This window comes from Panthera pardus, unplaced genomic scaffold (genome assembly GCF_024362965.1).
Source record: "Panthera pardus isolate Hobbes unplaced genomic scaffold, ASM2436296v1 HiC_scaffold_8, whole genome shotgun sequence".
Classification (NCBI taxonomy): domain Eukaryota; kingdom Metazoa; phylum Chordata; class Mammalia; order Carnivora; family Felidae; genus Panthera; species Panthera pardus.
The window spans coordinates 59378288-59396862 of NW_026527013.1; the positions used below are offsets into that span (position 1 = coordinate 59378288).

The 18575-nt window shown below is 47.1% G+C and overlaps 1 protein-coding gene across 4 annotated transcripts in view; it reads right to left on the reverse strand.

The window, feature by feature from the left end:
- Positions 1–18221, reverse strand: part of CHCHD6 (coiled-coil-helix-coiled-coil-helix domain containing 6) — a 249528-nt gene extending 231307 nt beyond the window's left edge. Inside the window, exon 1 of one of the 4 annotated variants that reach the window (XM_019430966.2) lies at positions 18019–18218. In XM_019430966.2, the coding sequence (XP_019286511.1) occupies positions 18019–18105 (87 nt within the window). In that variant the 5' untranslated portion in view covers positions 18106–18218. Of the gene's footprint in view, positions 1–6056; positions 6184–18018 lie in introns of those variants that run through there. The other 3 variants (XM_019430967.2, XM_053898473.1, XM_019430968.2) reach the window with 3 other exon arrangements.
- Positions 18222–18575: the final 354 nt, after the last annotated feature.

The following is an 18575-nucleotide window of genomic DNA, read 5'->3' on the forward strand; positions in this document are numbered from 1 at the left end:
ATGTGAAAGAAGGAAGTTGAACACCTACCTCACACCGTATATAAAAATTAACTCAATGGGGCGCCTGGGTGGCGCAGTCAGTTAAGCGTCCGACTTCAGCCAGGTCACGATCTCGCGGTCCGTGAGTTCGAGCCCCGCGTCAGGCTCTGGGCTGATGGCTCGGAGCCTGGAGCCTGTTTCCAATTCTGTGTCTCCCTCTCTCTCTGCCCCTCCCCCGTTCATGCTCTGTCTCTCTCTGTCCCAAAAATAAATAAAAAACGTTGAAAAAAAAAAATTTAAAAAAAAAAAAAAATTAACTCAAAATGGACTGGAGACCTAAATGTAGGAGATAAAACAACATACAGGTAAATAAAAGGAAATATAAGGGGAAGTCTTTATGACCTTGGCTTTGGCAGTGAGTTTAAAGATATGACACCAAAAGCACAAGCAACCAAAGCAAATGAAGTTGTTTTGGACTTCCATCAAAATTTAAAAGTTTTATGTACCAAAGACCCAATAAAGCAAGTGACAAGGCAACCTACAAAATGGGAGAAAATATTTGCAAATCATACATGTGACAAAGTCTACGTATCTAGAATAAGAGAAGAACTCCCACAACTCAGTAATACAAAGAAAAATAACCCAATTTTTAAAACGAGCAAAAAGATATCTGAATAGGTATTTCTCCAAGGATATATGAATGGCCAATAAGCAAATGAAAAGATGCTCATATCATTAGTCATTAGAGACATGCAAATTCAAACCACAATGAAATACCACTTCATACCCACTAGGAAGGCTATAATCAAAAACTCAGAGGGGTGCCTGGCTCAGTCGGTTAAATGTCCAACTTTGGCTCAGGTCATGATCTTGCAGTTCATGGGTTCGAGCCCCATGATGGGCTCTGTGCCGACAGCTCAGGGCCTGGAGCCTGCTTCAGATTCTGTGTCTCCCTCTCTCTCTGACCCTCCCCCACTCCTACTCTGTCTCTCTCAAAAATAAATAAACATTAAAAAAAATTTTTAAGTCCGATAACAAGTATTGCCAAAGATATGGAGACATCAGAACCCTCGTACACTGCTCATGGCAATATTAAGTTCTACAGCCACTGTGGAAAACAGTCTGGAAGTTCCTCAAAAGGTTAAACAGAGAATTAGTATATGATCCAGCAGTTCCGTTCCTAGGCATCTACTCAGGAGAAGTGAAAATATATATCCCCACAAAAATTTGTACATGAACATTCTTGTCAGCATTATCCATAAGAACCAAGAAGTGGAAAGAACCCAAATGTGCTTCAACTGATGAATGGAAAAGTAAAATGTAGTCCATCCATCAAGGGAACATTATTTGGCCGTAAAAAGGAATGAAATACTGATACTCACTACAAAATGCATGAAACCTGAAACCATTACACTAAGGGAAATAAGCCAGACATACAAAGCAACATATTGCATAATTCCACTTCTTTGAAATGTTTAGAATAGGCAAATTTCTAAAGATAAAAAGTAGATTAGTGGTTGCCTTCAGCTTGAAGGAACAGGACAAGTGAGGACTGATAGCTAGAAGGTAAGAGATGGGGGAGGGGCTGATTAAAATGTTCTAAAAACTATTATGATAGTTACACATACCTATGAAAATTCTAAAAACCACTGAAGTGTGCACTTTAAATGGGTGAGTTGTTGGGGTGCCTGGGTGGCTCAGTCAGTTAAGAGTCCGACTTCAGCTCAGGTCATGATCTCGCGGTTCATGAGTTCGAGACCCACGTCAGGCTCTGTGCTAATAGCTTGGAGCCTGGAGCCTGCTTTGGATTCTGTGTCTCCCTCTCTATCTGCCCCTCCTCTGCTCGCTCTCTCTGTCTCTGTCTCTGTCTCTGAAAAATAAATAAACATTAAAAAAAGTTTTTTAATGGATGAGTTGTATGGTATGTGAATCGTATCTCAATAAAGCTGTTATAAAGAAAAAGAGAGAACCAAAGACAAAAATGAGCAGTCTAGACAGGATGTCACTCAGCAAAAGCAGGTTATCCCAGGGAAGGTGTACCTGTGCTGGTTCCTGAGGGGTGGAAGCAGGATTTGACAGGACAGAAGCTACCGTGTATTGGGAGGCAGGGGGTACCTCACACGGTGCAGGGTGCGGTGCGGAGAGAAGAGGCACAGACAGAGACCAGTGTGCCTGCAGCAGTAAGCTCATTGTGGAAGGTGTGGGCTATAAAGAGGACTTGGATGAGGCTGGTACTGAGAGGAGCTTCGAAGTCAGACAGAGGGGCTCCAACAATCGCAGGGCGTGGCTGAAAGTTTGGGGGCCAGGAAGGAACACAGGCTGTGTTTTTAGAGGATGAATTGCAGTGCTATAGGGAGCCCTTGGGAGCGTGGAGCGGGCCCTTGGTCATGAAGTGACAAGGGCCTGTGGCACCAGCAGCAGCGGCAGCGGCGGCGGCGGCGGCGGCGGCGGCGGCGGCGGCGGCAGCATGGAATGAAAGGCTTTGCCTGGCGCTGCCTCGGGAAGAACAGAGGAGAGCGCAGAGTTAAGAAGAAGGAGTTCTGATCTGTAGTTAGTGGGAAAACTTGAGAATACCAGAAACAAGGAAATCAAGAACAGGGTATTTTGAAAGAGCAGCAAATGAGCTGGGATGTGGATACAAAATCCCAGACGAGAAAACGGAAAGAGCCCTTAGGATCTTTTGGCTCACTTCATTACGGCCACGGCGATGAAGGCCTGAGATAAGTCAACACACTGGAAGGCGAAGGGGCAGTTCTCCAGCGCAGCCTGCCCATTTCTTGCGCAAAGCAGCTGCACAGAGGGCCAAGGTGGGACACCAGGTGGGGTGTGAGGCGACAGCAGCGCTGAGGTGCAGTGTTCTTCCAGGAGGTGGGGACACGGAGCTGGTTCTCAACAGCGAACACAGGCTGCACGGAAAGGTTTGGGTGGTGCGCTGGAACCAGCTCGTGAGAGCTGAGTTTTAAATTTCCAGGAATTTTGCAAGCTGGTTGACTTCATGACAGGAGCTTGAAACTGGCCACGACTGGGGAGTCTGTCCACCACAGAAACTGGCAAATACTACATAGCAGGGTCCTTTCTTGGGTAGAGATCTGATGGAACTTTTACCAGCACACCACGGGGCATCGCTCCCCTCACCCCTCCTTCTGCAAGCGGACCCTGCGAGAGGCCCCAGTCCTCTGAGGGACAGGGCGTGCGAGAGCACTGAGTGGTCCTAGAATCTACACGGGTGTGGGTGAGGCATTAATGGCATGCGTGATGCTCATGAAAGAGGCAGCCACAGCAGGTAAGGCCCCAATCCTTGCTGTGGAAGAGGGTCACATGACCAGCAAGAGCATGCCCTGCACACACACAGAAGACCACAGTAGAGCAGCCACGTGGGGACCAGAGGAAGCAGCCTGGCCGAGGGCACCATAACTACAGTCCAGTTTCCTTCCTCAAGTATCTGCTTATGAAGCACTCACTGCGTGATAGCAGTGTTCTGGAAGCCGTGGGTGAGAAGAAGCAGCAATGAAACAGCAGTCAAAGAGACATGGCCCCTGATTCATGGAGCTTACATTCTCATGGGAAGTGAGACAATAAAGAAGTAAACAGACAATTTCACATATCCTATTTCATCCAAACTAAGACTCCATCAACTGTAAATCACACTGCTTTTCAAATAACCTCAAGAAAGACAAAAAAAAGACACTAAGGAAATGAACATTCCACCTATTACAGGACACCCTATCCCACAGATGTTAAAAACCTGTGTCTTAAAGATCAGCAAAGCACGTCAGGAGACAAGTGCTAGGAATGAATAAAATACAGAATCACAGTGATGGGGGCATGGGGGGCAGCACAGGAAGCCACAGGCACAGGCGATGGCCCCTCAGAGGCGAAGACAATAATGTTAAAACTCCCGCCCCAAATGAGGAGGCCTGACCACATGTACATGTTGAGATCCTGGAGAAAACGATCTGGTGCCAAGGAAAGACGCGAGTAAGTGCAAAGCCTCTGACAAGAACAGAGCCTGGCATGTCCAAGTGCCTAACAGAAGGCCAGCGTGTGAGGAGAATGGGACCAGATGACCAGGCCAAGGCGGCAGGCAAAGGCAAGACCACAAGCCCCGGCAGAGCGACGTGAGAAGCCCAAATGTGACTCAAGGACCAAGGAAGCTATGGTGGGGTTCTACACAGGTGACTCACGGGCTCCGATTTCTTCATCCCAGCCTGGAGGGCATCCACTGAACCACACTACTTGGTGAGTAAGGGGTTAAGGAAAACATTGGCAAGCTTCTTGTTGGCAGTAGGAGATTTGTAATATTTTTTAATGTTGCTACAAAATACAGCAAGTAATATTTTAATCAACAAATATACATATACACACAGTAGTCATGCGAGAATAAACACCATCTGGGCAAGGCTCCCTGTACCAACAGAACCAGAATGGGGGCCTCTGGAGCCAGACGGGTCTGGGAGCTCTGGTGCCAGAGGCCCACTGGTCACTGTGCCATCTGAGGGGGCCAGACAGGGTCCTGTGTGGTCAGGAGACAGAGGGCCACGTCCAGAGCAGTGCAGGGACACAGGAGTGCTACCTGCGCTCTGATGTGTGGCCTGGACCTGCCCAGTTCTTTGGCTTCTCTGAGCATCACATCTCTCACCCACAAAACGGGGGTCCCTTGAGCCTGGACTGACTGTGATACAGCTCAGGAATTAAGGGCTTCGTGGTCAGGCAGGCCTGCGTTTGAATCCCATCTAAGCTGCTTACTCACTGCGTGACCTTGGGTAGGGGACTTCTTACCTCTAAATCAGTTTCTTCATCTGTGAGATGGAAATAATTAGTGGTACAGACTGCGGGGCTGTTGTGCAGATTAAATGAAGCAATCTACACCAAGCAGTTGGCACAGAGTAAACAAACAATATCAGCTATTATGGGAAACTGCAAAGCAGTACACAAATATTAATTACCACCCATACGAGGCACTTACTGAGTGTGCAAAAATGCATGAGCTAATCGATAACAGTAACAATGGTTAACATCTGCCGCGTACTACAAACTGAGTGTTCTGTGTTCCACGTGCAGCTTTGTGACCTTGACCAGGTTTCTTCCCTCCTCTTCCATCATCTGTACAAAAGTCGGGCAGATTCTTTTTAAAGCACCCTCCAGCGCACAACTGGTGGCTCCAATCTGGACCTGGCCTCAGCCTAGAGTGACACAGGGTCTCAGGGGAGGGGACCTGTGCTGCCTCCAAAGGGGCACATTTGCCTGATGCCTGCCCGAGTCTCCGGGGACAACCGGGAGCCCGAGAAGGCACGCATGCATGGACACCTCACCACTTCTGTCCTAACACACGGGGCCAGGCACCCAGACCACACTGCCCAACCATCACCACTCCCTGATGGCAACCAAAACACGTCCCTCACCCAAAAGCGCTGAATTTCTAGGCCGGTTCCCAAAGAGGGGGCAGGAGGCTTCTTTCTCAAACCACACAGGTCTGTGAGTAAGTCAGGTGGCCACCTCACAGCTAAAAGGCCAGGGAGAAGGGTGCTGCTTTACCAAAGACATGTAGGTACTGCCCATTTCTGATGGAAGAACAGCGACCCACGAGACCTAACACACGTGACCACCTGCTTGCCATTGCTCCCACCAGAAGACAAGTTCCATGGGAGCAGGGAGTCTGCTGTACCGCCCTCGCTGTATCTCCCGCGCCCAGAAAGTACCCGACTCAACTATTTGTTAAACAAGGGAACTAAAGAAATATTTATTAAAGGCCCAGGTCCACAACACCAAGCTACTCTGATGGAGTATATCAAGAGATAACAGCTGAGAACTTTGTACACAAAGAGCTGACGGTCAGACAGGGTGGGTAAGGCGCACTGGCACAGAGAACACAAGGTGCCGGCTATCAGTGAGAGGCCTGAGCCAGCACGCCCAGGAGCTCTCCCAAAGGAGCCTAAGCGTCAGCTGGAAGAGAGAGCGCCTGAGACGGGCCTGAAAAGTAAAAAGAGGACGTGGAGAAGGGTGGGGGGTCAAGAGGTGTTCCAGAGAGGAAGGGTACAAGGAAGGCACAGCGGGAGAAGTCCAAGGTTCGGCCTCACTGAGCACAGGTCCATGAAGAAAGTAAGACGTGGAGGGCTGGTGGGCTCCCCGCCACCGGGAGGGCCTTGAACGACAAGAGGAGAATGGAATTTATTCTGCCGTCAACTGGGAGCCGCTGACACTTTCCAAGCAGGGCCTCAGTCGCAATCTTCTCTTCACACAGAATACCCTGGCAAATCTGCAAGAAGGGCAGAGGTCACAGAGGGCCAAAGGCAGGGTCGCTGCTACAACAGTGCACGTCCGGAGTAGGAGGGCTGGGAAGTGTACCTCTGCAGGAGTTGGGGAGGATGTGGTGGCAAAAGACTCCACGCAAGCGAGATAACTGGAGACCTGGCATCTGAATGCGTGCACAGGGCAAGTGAAAAAAGCAATTTACAAAGTGGTATAGGCAGTATGTTCTCATTTGTGCTATAAAAAGGGAAAGAGCGGGCTTGTCTATGGAGGCTTGGGAAAAGCCTGAAAGGATGCAGGAGAAACTATGAACAGTTGGCATTTAAAAATAAGACGCATCTTGCAAGAAGCCTTAAAGGAAAAACGAGGGAAAGATGACAGCAAGGCCCAGACCCGGCTCGCTGGAGAGGAGGCACCATCGCTGGGCCGAGAACTGCTCTGCAAGTGTGTGGTGCTCTAAATCCATTCGGGCAGCTCTGTTCCCAGGCAAGTAAACCGACTACACAGGACACTGGGAGAGGTTGCATGTAAAGAAAGATATTAGGGACTCCCTGGCATCAGAGTGCCACGGGGCTGACCAGAGAGCAAGTGTAACGCCTCCGCACTCCAGAAGGGGGCAACAAAGCTCACAGTTGGGGCAGAGGAACTTCCGACCTAGGACAGGGGGTCCTATTCCAAGATAATGAGAAAAACAGCCTACCTAATTAATATTCACTGAGCGAGCTCCACAGGCCAGGCCCCAAGCTAAGTGCATTCCCATTTTACAGAAGAAGACACTGGAGTCAGGGAGGTGAAACAACTCACCCAAGATCGCAGAAAGTCTTAAGTGCTAAGTGCTCAGGCCAGGACTTGGATCCGAACCCTGGCCACCTGCACAAGGGAAAGCAGTAACTGAGAGCCACTGTGGGGTGGCAAGTAACCATGTGCACAGAATGGCCAATTCAAGAAAAATAAAAATAATTTGCAGGTCACATTTCCCCCATTGATGATGCTTTATGGAGCCCCTGGATAGGGGGTGGGAGGGAGAGCTTGTATGTACTCATAAAACACACAGCCTACTTAAATTAGGAGAATGTCAATATGAAAAATTAGCACTTTGTTAGGCTTAACGTGTTACTCATCCAGACACATCTAGAAGTAGCAATGCGGAGGCAGCTTCCTAAGCATTATTCTTTGCATTAGCAAATGCTCTGATGTTCAAATGAGTTCACGGCACCGGCTCATTTATGAGAAGAGGCGGCATCCTGCTCACGGAAGAATGGACAAGGTGTGGTGCAGAGAAGTGGCTTGCCCGAGTTCTCTGGTGACTCAGCAGCCACTAGGCCTGCACAGCCACGGTCGAGGCCGCTCGCTGCAACATTTTCTGAGGAGGCGCTGGGTGCCAGGAGATAAACTGGGGCTCACTGCTCTCTCCAAGCTGGGCCTAGGGCTTCTCCAGTCAGGCTGAGTACCTGGGGAAGTTTCCAGAAGAATGAGCTCACAGGTAGTCGGGTCTGTCCGTGGCTCCTGATGCCCAGACTCCCCAAGCCCCTTGAAGGCACTGCCCGATCTTGTGGTTCTAAAAAGATTTGTCTCCTTGCCTAAGGCTGTTGCCTTGGAGATTCTGTTCACTAGTCTTTCAGTTTTCTATGAGCTGAAATTAGATCCACCGGCTGCTCACCACAGATTTAAATCCCAGAATGTCAGAACAAGAAGAGCCCTTGGAGACCTCCTCCACTGAGCGTGGCAAACACAAATGCCCACAGGTGTGAGGCAAGTGACAGAATTAGTAGAATGGGCCTAGTAGGAAAAGAACACAGTGCAAGGACAACATGGTGGGGACAGCGGTGAGAGCACATGCCCCTCAGAGAGGGCAGCTACCTCGTAACTCGGGGAAAGTTATTGCCATATGGGAATGTGGACCAGACTTTCCATTTGTCCCCCAAAGAGCTAAAAATTGAATTTATGTAAAGCCTCCGAGCTTTAAATGTTGGCAATCAATTCTAATCAATTAATTCCACAAAGTTTCTGGACTTGTGGTTTGGGGCAAAAAAAAAATGGCTCTGGGCTAAATACTGGGGACAGAAAGACAAACAGATGTGGCTCCTACTCACGGGGCAGGAAGGGAGTAAGCAAGGAAGAGATCATCTCTGCCCAAGCAGGAAGCACTGGGAGGTGAGCACAGTCTGCAAGACCCAGGACAGGGACGACCCAGGGTGAGGGCATGACATCAGAGGGTGCCTTTCGGAAGGTGACACTTGAACTGGTCCTGAGGATGACAAGGAGTTTAGCCAGTCACAGGGAAAGAAAATACTGCAGACAGAGGGGAACAGAGTCACAGGCAGCTCAGAGTACAGAAGAGCAGGTGTCCTCCCTACCAACATGTTCAGAGGCAGAAAAGGCGACAGCAGACGGCCCCCGTGAGCCAGGCCCAGGAATCTGCCTTTAACCAAAGGGAATGACACAATTAGCTTTAACTCTGCACAATCACTGACACAACCAGCCAGTAAGGGGCACTGCCCCAGAGTGCAGGACGGATGAAACAAGTGGGAAAGGAGATGAACTTTTCCCCGATATGCCTCCTTTGGAACTGCTTGAATTTTATCATCATTTGCCTGATGATAAGTAAAATTTGTGTTGTTTTCTTTTTAATTACCCTGCCGGCACCAGGACAGCGAGGTTTGTGGGAGACACGTCTATAGGGAGAAAGAACAATTTATGAGATGGTCAAGGGAAAACAGAATGGGGAGTTAGCTAGGACAAAAGCAAAAACAGAGAAATGGTTAGAAGGGAAAACGCAAGATCTGTCATTAAACATAGAGAACAAAGGGATGTGGGGTCCAGGTTTCTGGCGGAGGAGCTAGCTGGCTGGAGCCATCCAAAGCTTAACAAACAAGAGCGATTTCGAGGGAAGCAGAGGAGGGGACGCAGGTGGGTTCTGGCGGATATAGTGAATTACATGCACCCATGAAACATGCAACGGGACAGCTCTGGGTTGGATGTTTAGAATCCAAAAGTCAACAGCTCGTGAATGAGGATGAAAGAGAATGGCCAGGGCGCAGAAGGGAAAGAAAGCTGAACTAGGAAACATTCTGAAGCCTCCACCAGCCGCAGAGAAAACAGCAGAGGCGGCAGGTTTGATCTGGAAACCAGAGCTGCTGCAGCACAGCGAGCAGGGACCCCCCACCAAGAGGTGGAAAAGGTAGACTGGAAACCTGAAGGATCAAAGATGCTTCTAGTGCAGCGGCTTTACCTCCCCAATGAGGGAGGTGACCCAAGACGAACTTAGTAAGAGTTAGAGTTAACAACTATCCTTATATTTACATGACTTTATAGATTTTACTTTTATGGAGAAAGATCTTCCACATCATACTGTGACACAGTTAGGGAGAATTAGGGGGGAATTTCATCTTATACCGGGGTTATATTCAAAAGTCAGACAAGGTAAAACAGAAATCACCTTAACTCTTACACTATTTACATTTCATTCCTGGTTATACCACAGTACTATTAAAAGAAAACTTGAAGAACGTTCAAGAAACCCCTGAAAGTTGCTAAGTCTGCCCCTAAAGTACAGCGTGGTTGTGTGCCCAGCCCTTTACTGTCCTTGACCATAGTGAGTTCGGGCACCCTGGAGCCAGGTGAATGGAGGGCACGCACTACCCGAGTCTTCTTTCAGATGGTCCTCTGCTCCTCAGCAGCTGACAGGGGGAAAGACAGAGAAACGGTAAATGCTCTGCTTCCCTGCGGAGTTGGCTCCACCTCACCGCGTGTCAGACGTGATGTTGGGGACGCATCAAAAAGAGTAACACCTGGCAGAGCACCCAGCCCGGGGACTGGCACACAACACGCGCTTGACATCCAGACCCGTATACTGCTCACAGAAAACGGTGGAGAACTCGGCCGTCCATGTCCTGACTTGCCACGTTGGCATTTTCTGTTGTGGCCCCATCAACTACAATCCCCCAAATGGTCAGCCAGATAGAGTACAGAGGCTGGGAAAGACCGGAGAGGATTTGTGATCCAACCCTTTCCAGGCACCTACACTAAACAGGTCCGTCTTGCATATAAGGAGAGAGACTTACTGCTCTGAGTGTCAGAGCTCCAGGCCAGGGCTTCCTGAGACAGTTGGTTCACCATGCTGCCTCTAAGCAGCCAACTAAGACGAAGGATGTATGATATGCAGCATCAACATTCATGCTGAGACTCAAGAAACATATCACGGGGCAATACCAAGGTGAAAAGGAAGTCTGCTGCATACAAATGGAACAAGTCTGTGTTAAAGCTGGAACTGTAACAAGCAGAAGGGTAAAATTCTCAAGTGCAGCTGCCAAAGATCGCCAGCTTGGCTAAAAGTACCATCAGTTCATTAATCCAAGCGTGCAATCCAACACGCACACACAAATGAGCCAGACACTGAAATAAATAAAAGCCTTTGCACTCCAAGAGCCTACAAACAACAAACAGGATATAATAACAGAGAGGAAGAGGTGACCAAGATTATTTAAAAATATCAATCTTAGAAAAGGCAACAATGAAAAACCTACAGCTAACATACTTAATGGTGGAAGACGGAATGTTTTCTATCTAAGTTCAGGAGCAGGGCAAGGGCATTCACTGTCACCACTTCTATTCAATACTGTATTGGAGGTTCTAGCCAATGCAATAAAGCCAGAAAATTAAAGAAAGGGCATCAGACTAGAAAGGAAGAAGTAAAATTTTCCTTATTTACAGTCAGCATCATTCTATCAATATAAAATCATAAGGAATCCACAGAAAAAAACAACTTGGATAAATGAGTTCAGCAAGGTTGCAGGATACAGGATCAACATACAAAAATCAATTGAATTTCTATATACTAGCAATGAAGAATACAAAAGTTAAATTAAGAAAACAATTCCAAAAGTTAAATTAAAAAAACAATTACATTCAGGCATCTGTGTGGCTCAGCCGTTAAGTATCTGACTTCGGCTCAGGTCATGATCTCACAGTTCATGAGTTCAAGTCCCACATCAGGTGAGCACAAGCCCCGCTTCAGGTGAGCACAAGCCCCACTTCAGGTAAAACATGAGCCCTGGGTAAGCCCTGCTTCTCTCTCTTTCTTTTCTCTTCTCTCTCTTTCTCTCTGTCTCCCTCTCTCTGCCCCTCATGGGATTCTCTCTCCCTCTCTCTCTCTCTCTCTCTCTCTCTCTAAAAAAAAAAAAAAAAAGAAAAAAGAAAAGAAAAAGAAAAAACAAAACAATTATATTCATTTTAGTATCAAAAAGAAAAAATACTTGGGAATAAACTTAAGAAAAGAAACATAAGATTTGTTCATTAAAAGTATAAAACATTGCTGAAAAAAAAATTTTTTAATCTAAATAAATAGAGACTTCATATTCACATATTGGAGGATTCCATGTTGTTGAAATGATGATTGTTGGGGCACCTGGGTGGCTCGGTTGGTTGGGCATCTGACTTTGACTCAGGTCATGATCTCACGGCTCATGGGTTTGACCTCACGGGCTCTGTTCTGACAGCTCAGAGCCTGGAGCCTGCTTCAAATTTTGTGTCTCCATCTCTCTCTGCCTCTTCCCCACTCGCACTGTGCCTTTCTCTCTCTCTCTCAAGAATAAACATTAAAATAGAATGGCAATTCTCCCCCAAAGTAATCTAGATTCAACACAAACTCCATCAAAATCCTAAGAGTTGGTTTGTTTTTTTTTTTTTTTACAGAAGTTACCAACTGATCCTAAAATGTTATGTGGAAATGCAACAGACTCAGAATAGCCAAACCAATCTCAAAAAAAAAAAAAAAAAAAAAATTTGTATTTCCCAATTTTGAAACTTACTACAAAGCTACAATGATCATGACAATGTTGTAGTACCATAAAGATAGACATATAGCATATAGATCAATGGAACTCTCAACAAAATTGAGAAACCAGAAATAAACCCTTATGTTTATGGTCAATTGATATTCACGAAGGTCCCAAGGTAATTCAAGGGGGAAAGGATAGTCTTTTCAACAAATGATGTTTAGAAAAATTGGATATGTCATGCAAAAAAAAGATGGCCTTTAGATTAGGGTTCAGTGAACTCTAGTGCTTGAGCCAAATCTAACCCAACACTTGATTTTATAAGTAAAGTTTTATTAGAACATAGCCACACTGATTTGTTTATACACTGACTGTGGCTTCTTTAACCCTATAATGGCAGAGTTGAGTAGAAGTGATAGAGACCTTCTGGTGAGCAAAACAGAAAGTATTTACTAACTGGTCATTTACAGAAAAACTTTGCCAACCCCCGATTTAAAGCCTTACCTCATAACATATAAAAATTAACACAAAATGGATCATAGAACTAAATATAAAAGCCAAAACTATAAAACTCTCAGAAATATAGGAAAAAAAATTCATAACCTTGGGTTACACAAAGATTTCTAAGATATGAAGCACAACCAATAAAAGAAAAAACTGATAAATTAAACTTCATCAAAATTACAAGGTTTGTACTTCAAAAAAGACACCAATAAGAAAATGAAAAGACAAGCCACACGTTGGGAGAAAATATTTGCAATTTGTAATACGATAAAAGACTCATATCCAGGGGCGCCTGGGTGGCTCAGTCGGTTAAGCGGCCGACTTCAGCTCAGGTCATGATTTCACGGTCCGTGAGTTCAAGCTCCGCGTCAGGCTCTGTGCTGACAGCTCAGAGCCTGGAGTCTGTTTCAGATTCTGTGTCTCCCTCTCTCTGACCCTCCCCCGTTCATGCTCTGTCTCTCTCTGTCTCAAAAATAAATAAACGCTAAAAAAAAAATTTTTTTTTTAAAAAAGACTCATATCCAGCATTAAAAAAATCGTGTAACTCATAATAAAAAGACAAACAACCCTAGTAAAAGTGGGCAAAAGATCCGAATACATATTTCACCAAAGAAAATTTATGGATGGCAAATAAACCCATGAAAAGATGTTCAACACGATTAGATACTTGCATGTAAATTCATGCCACAGTGAAATTCATGCCACATGTAAATTCAAGCCACAGTGAAATACCATTTCATACCCACTAGAATTGCTACAATCAAGAAAACAAACAGTAAGTGTTGGTGAGGATGTCGAGAAGACGGAACCCTCATCTACTGCCAGCAGGAATGTAAAATGGTACAGCCGCTTCAGAAAACAGTTTGACAGTTTCTTAAAAAGTGAAACCTACCAACTCACTGAATTCATAAGCAGAATGACCCAGCAACTCTACCCTTAGGTATCTATGCAAGAAAAATGAAAATATAGGTCCGCCAAAAAAAAAAAAAAAAAGTTGTATGCAAATGTTCACAACATTATTCATAATATAAAGAACCAGAAGCAATTCAAATGTCCACCAACTAGTGACTGGATGAACAAAATGCAGGACAGCCAGGCAATGAGATACTACTCGGCAATAAAAAGGAACAAGCTGCTGATATATGCTACATCAACAAACCGACACCAAAAACATTGTGCTCAGTGAAAGAAGCCAGACGTCAAAGATCTGAGTGCATTCATATGAAATGTCCAGAAAAAGCAAACTCAGAGCAACAGAAGGATTAATGGTTACCTGGGGCGGGGTGTGGGAGTGGGGACTGACTGCAAATAGGCACAAACGATCTTTTTAGGTCTTGAGAATAAATGTTCTAAAATCTGATTGTGGTGACAGTTGCTCAACTCCATAAGTCTGCTAAATCATTCAAATGGGTTAATTTCACATGTAAAAGACATCTCAAAAATATGATTTTAAAAACAGAGAAGAAAAACCACCACCATCAGAGAACATCTTTCCAAAGCGCCACTCTTGATTAGAGACCTGCAGTGTTGCCTCCAAGGTAACACACGGACAAGCCCTCCCTGGCGATTCAGGACCCATCACCTGTCTAGCCTCAGTGCCTGGCCAGCTTTCAACATCCCGACCCCTCTGTCGCTGGCCAAGCACATGGCGTGTGGAGCCGGAATGAGACTCCAACTCTACCCCTAACTAGCTGCGCCCTTGGGTTACTTGGCCTCCTTGAACCTATGTCACATATGAGATGTGGACAACAGCTCACAAGGTCAGCAGGAGGGGGATATCTGAGCTAGTGCTCAGAAAACACAGCACAGATTGCATGCTTCTCATGGCTGGCTCGGGCACATCTCCAGCGTCCCCTGCTCAGAGCGGCAGTGTCCGCCATCCCACTGCAAGCAAGGATCCCCGTTACTCTGCACACTTTTGTTTCCTTCAGAGTACTTGCAGCTTTTTCTTCCTTTGCCTCTTTTTTCCTTTCTTGGTCTGTTCTGACATTGGGCTGAGGTCTCCATGAGGGTAAGGACCTTATGCTTTGTCCCTGATGGCCTCTGCAAAGCCAGGCCCAGTGCTTGGCGAGTAATCTGTGTACAGTAAGCATTTGCTGAGGTGACAGATAAATTGTGGCTACAGGTACAGTGTTCAGGTGTATGGCTTCTCTGGCAGGGGCGTGTTTGGGGACTGTTTCTTGTGCCTCTTCTACATCCTCCTTGGTCCTCCCCTCAGCAGTGGTCCAGACTTGCCTCACGAAAGCAAGGAATGATGGCAAATGTGATGTAGCCAAGACAGCGTGATGGGTCTGGGGACACAGCTATCATGCAGCCGGCCAGGAAGTGAGTTGGGAAGAGTAGCAGGCAACCAAGCAGCTGGAAAGGGAAAAGGCTGGAGAACAGTGGAGTCTAGACGTTGAAAAGCAACCAACTTCAGCTGTTACTAAATACGGCTGCTTCCATGGGGCAGAGAAGTGAGCACACACAGGACATTATTGTCGTGTGTGAACCTTCTCTCATTGGAGGATAAGGTTAAATATACTGGCTAAAATGAGATCTTTATGTATTTCACACATGCCTGCTCTGAAAACTGGAGTTGCATATAATTGCAGCATTTTGCATTAATTAAATTTCTCTTACCTTCCGTGGAATTAGGGCTTGAACTCAATATGTAAATTTATGCAAATAAATGTGCAAAGGAGCAAGGCCCTAGCACTGAATCTTAAGGGAACTTGAGTACTTTCCAGGATCAGGGCCTGGGGATTAAATACAAGTAGTCTTTAAGAATATTTAACTTTCTCTGAAGGACCTGGGGCAGATACTCTTCTTCGGCACCTACTTTCTACTTAAACTAACTTCTCATTTGGTTCATCCAATGATCTATACTGATTTTTTACTTGCCTGCTTAAGGACAAGGTGGACTCCCCAACTCTCAAGTAACTCTGCTAGTAGAAAAAGCCCCCACAACAGAACACTTCATTGCCATCACCTCCTTTCTCAAATCTCCCTCTCCCAAACCAGGCACACAAGTGGAAGGAAGGAAGGAAGGAAGGAAGGAAGGAAGGAAGGAAGGAAGGGGCTCTCATATGATGGGGCCATGCACCCCACTGTGTGCCTCTAGGCAAGTCATTTATTCTGATGAGTTTGCAGTCAGTCACCAAACCTCCCTCTAATTTTAACAGTCTCTGGGAGAACTAAGTGGGGAGCCAGTACCCCGTCGGAACAGGTAGAGGTTGCGTTGCACAATTTTCAGGCTGCCTTGCATATCACTGGGGGAGGGAGCTTGGAGTAGTGAGAAAAGGCTGTTTCTTGCACCCAAAAGATCTGGACTAAAGTCCCATCAGTCACTCAGATAATACCTCAAAGTTTGAACAGCCCTAAGCCTGATTCTCCATCTTTTTTTTTTTTTTAATTTTTTTTTAACGTTTTATTTATTTTTGAGACAGAGAGAGATAGAGCATGAACAGGGGAGGGTCAGAGAGAGGGAGACACAGAATCCGAAACAGGCTCCAGGCTCTGAGCTGTCAGCACAGAGCCTGACGCGGGGCTCGAACTCACGGACCGTGAGATCATGACCTGAGCCGAAGTCGGACGCTTAACCGACTGAGCCACCCAGGCACCCCTGATTCTCCATCTTTAAAGAGAACTTACACTTTGCGGATCTAAGGGAACTAGATGTAAAATGTACTAGTCTGATATCATACCGCCCCCCCAAAAATGATCCTCTGTCAACTTAGAGGAACTCAACTTCCTTGAATCTTAGAAGACCTGACTTTGACCTAATTTTCCAACATTCCCAAACACAGAATACCAGGTGACAAAGGTGAGAGAGCACCCAAATACAGCCAAGGATGTTTTTCTAAATTCCAATTCAGCTCCTGCCTCTCAACCTTCAAACAGGAGCCAACTCCTCCCCGTTTTGTCCTCATCAAGAGCCCGGTCAAGACTAGATAAGGCCTAGCAAGCACCAAACATGCTAAGTACTATCCTAGACTAAGAATAGAGACCCCCACAAAACACTACTGTTTCTAAGCACTTACACACACATATCTTAGACAGTAACTAGGATTACACACCCTCCCCTGATTTTTCTAAAAACACAGGGATTGAGATTCAAATAATAAGTTGTTCACCCAAGGGCACACCGCTAATGAGCATCTGCTCAGAAATCAGACTTCCTGAGGTCTTTTTCTAAGTTACTCTGTAATTTAACTAATTCACCTACACCCCGATCTGTGCATTCTATTTCAACATGGTTGCTATTTCACTGGTCTTATCCATTGAACCACTCAACAATGGTTTACAAACCACCCACTATGTGCCAGGCACAGGTGTATGAACTGCAGCATTCAGCCAACAGGGCTTGGAGTTGGCCTCCATCAATCCCAGCTCTCCCTCTTGTCATCTAGGTGACCTTGGGTAAGTTACTTCACCTCTCAGTGCCTTACTTGTCCTTATTGGCAACTAGAATTCTACCTCTCCCACGGGGCTGTTGAAAATTAAATGAGAGGTTGCCTGTAAAGGATTCAGAGGAATCCATGGTCCCCACTAAGAACTCAAATGTGAGCTGCTTTTATTATTCCTCTAAATTCTGGGGATAGAGTCTTGAAAAGGACAAGAGCCTTGGTCTCAAGGAGCTTTCGCTGTGGTGGGAAACACAATAAACAAGTTAACTATCAATAGAGGTTCCCAATGGTGATTCTTCTATGAAAAAAAAAAAAAAATGTGTGATAGTGTGGGTGGGAAGCTACTTTAGATTGACCGGTCACCTAAGGATACTCAGATGATTCTCAAACTGTGACAGTATGATAAGAGCCTCATCTAGGAAAAGACAGAGGACAGAAAACAGCAAATGCAGAGGTCCTATGCTTGGAACAAGCCAACATCTTGCAGTCAGGAAGCCAGTAAATAGACGGGAGGTGGGAGGGAGGGAACTGGGTGAGATGCGGGCACACGGGTCAGCAGAACCGCTTTGTAAAACAAGGTAGAGGTTCCTCTTCATCTGAAATGCACTAGACATCCACTGGAGAGGATTAAGCAAGGGGAAGGGCATATGATCTGATTCACAACTTTTAAACTGCTCCTTCGGCTGCGGTGTCGAGAATCCGAGAGCCTCAGTGAAGAGGCAGTTGCGTTGTCCTGGACTGGAAGCATCCCACGTACATGTAACACGACGTGTGCACTGGGGTGCAGGGGAACAAATGCAGGTCTGCAACAACTCAACCGGAGCTGGAATGCGGCCTCCCCACCTCTCCCCATTCTCCGCTTTCTCCCCCGATGCCAGGGTAGTGAAGCCTGAAGGCGACCACTGCCCAGATGGCGGACACCGGGCATCCCCCGAGTCTCGGGTTCCTCACGTACACGGCGGAGGGAGAGATGCTCGCCACCAGGGCGTTGGGAGGGCTCAATGAGCGAGGCGCGCCCGCCCAATCTCGGGCCCGAACCTCCCCTCAGGCTGGCCCACGCCCTCCACGCCCACCCGGCCCAGGCCGCGCTCGCTCTTCGCGCCCGCCGGCGGCCCGCTCACCCGGATGCCCTGCAGCACCCGGACCCGCTCCTCTTCGTCCATTCCGAAGGACACCCTGCGGGCCTCGCTGCTCTCGGTGCTCCCCATGGCAAGAGGCGAGCCGGCAGGCGGCCACGCGACTCAGCTCCAGAGCAACCAGACGGACGCCAGGCTCTGGCTCCCTATGCGCCCCGCGCTTCCCGGGACTCGGGCTGCTGCGGCACAAGCCAACAAAGCCCCGTCCTATTGGCCGCCGCCGGAGGTTCAGCCAATCATGTGGCGCGGGCCCGCGGGGCGTTGTGGGGGTTGTAGTCTCCAAGGTCCGAACTGCCCATCTGTAACTAGCGATCACGCGGAGGCATGGTGCGTGAGCGGTGGAAAGCGCGTTAGAGTGCAGCAGCCAGGGGAAAGATCACCCTGGAAGCAGAATCGAGGGTGATGATCTAAGGCCAGGAGACCAGCGGGGAGTCTGAGGCAGGCATGTCAGGGCGACCTTCGCATGGTTTGCTGCTTGGCGCCTTCAGCAGACTCGTGTTGAGCGGCGCTCAACTAAGAACTGGGCAAACATTGAACTAGAC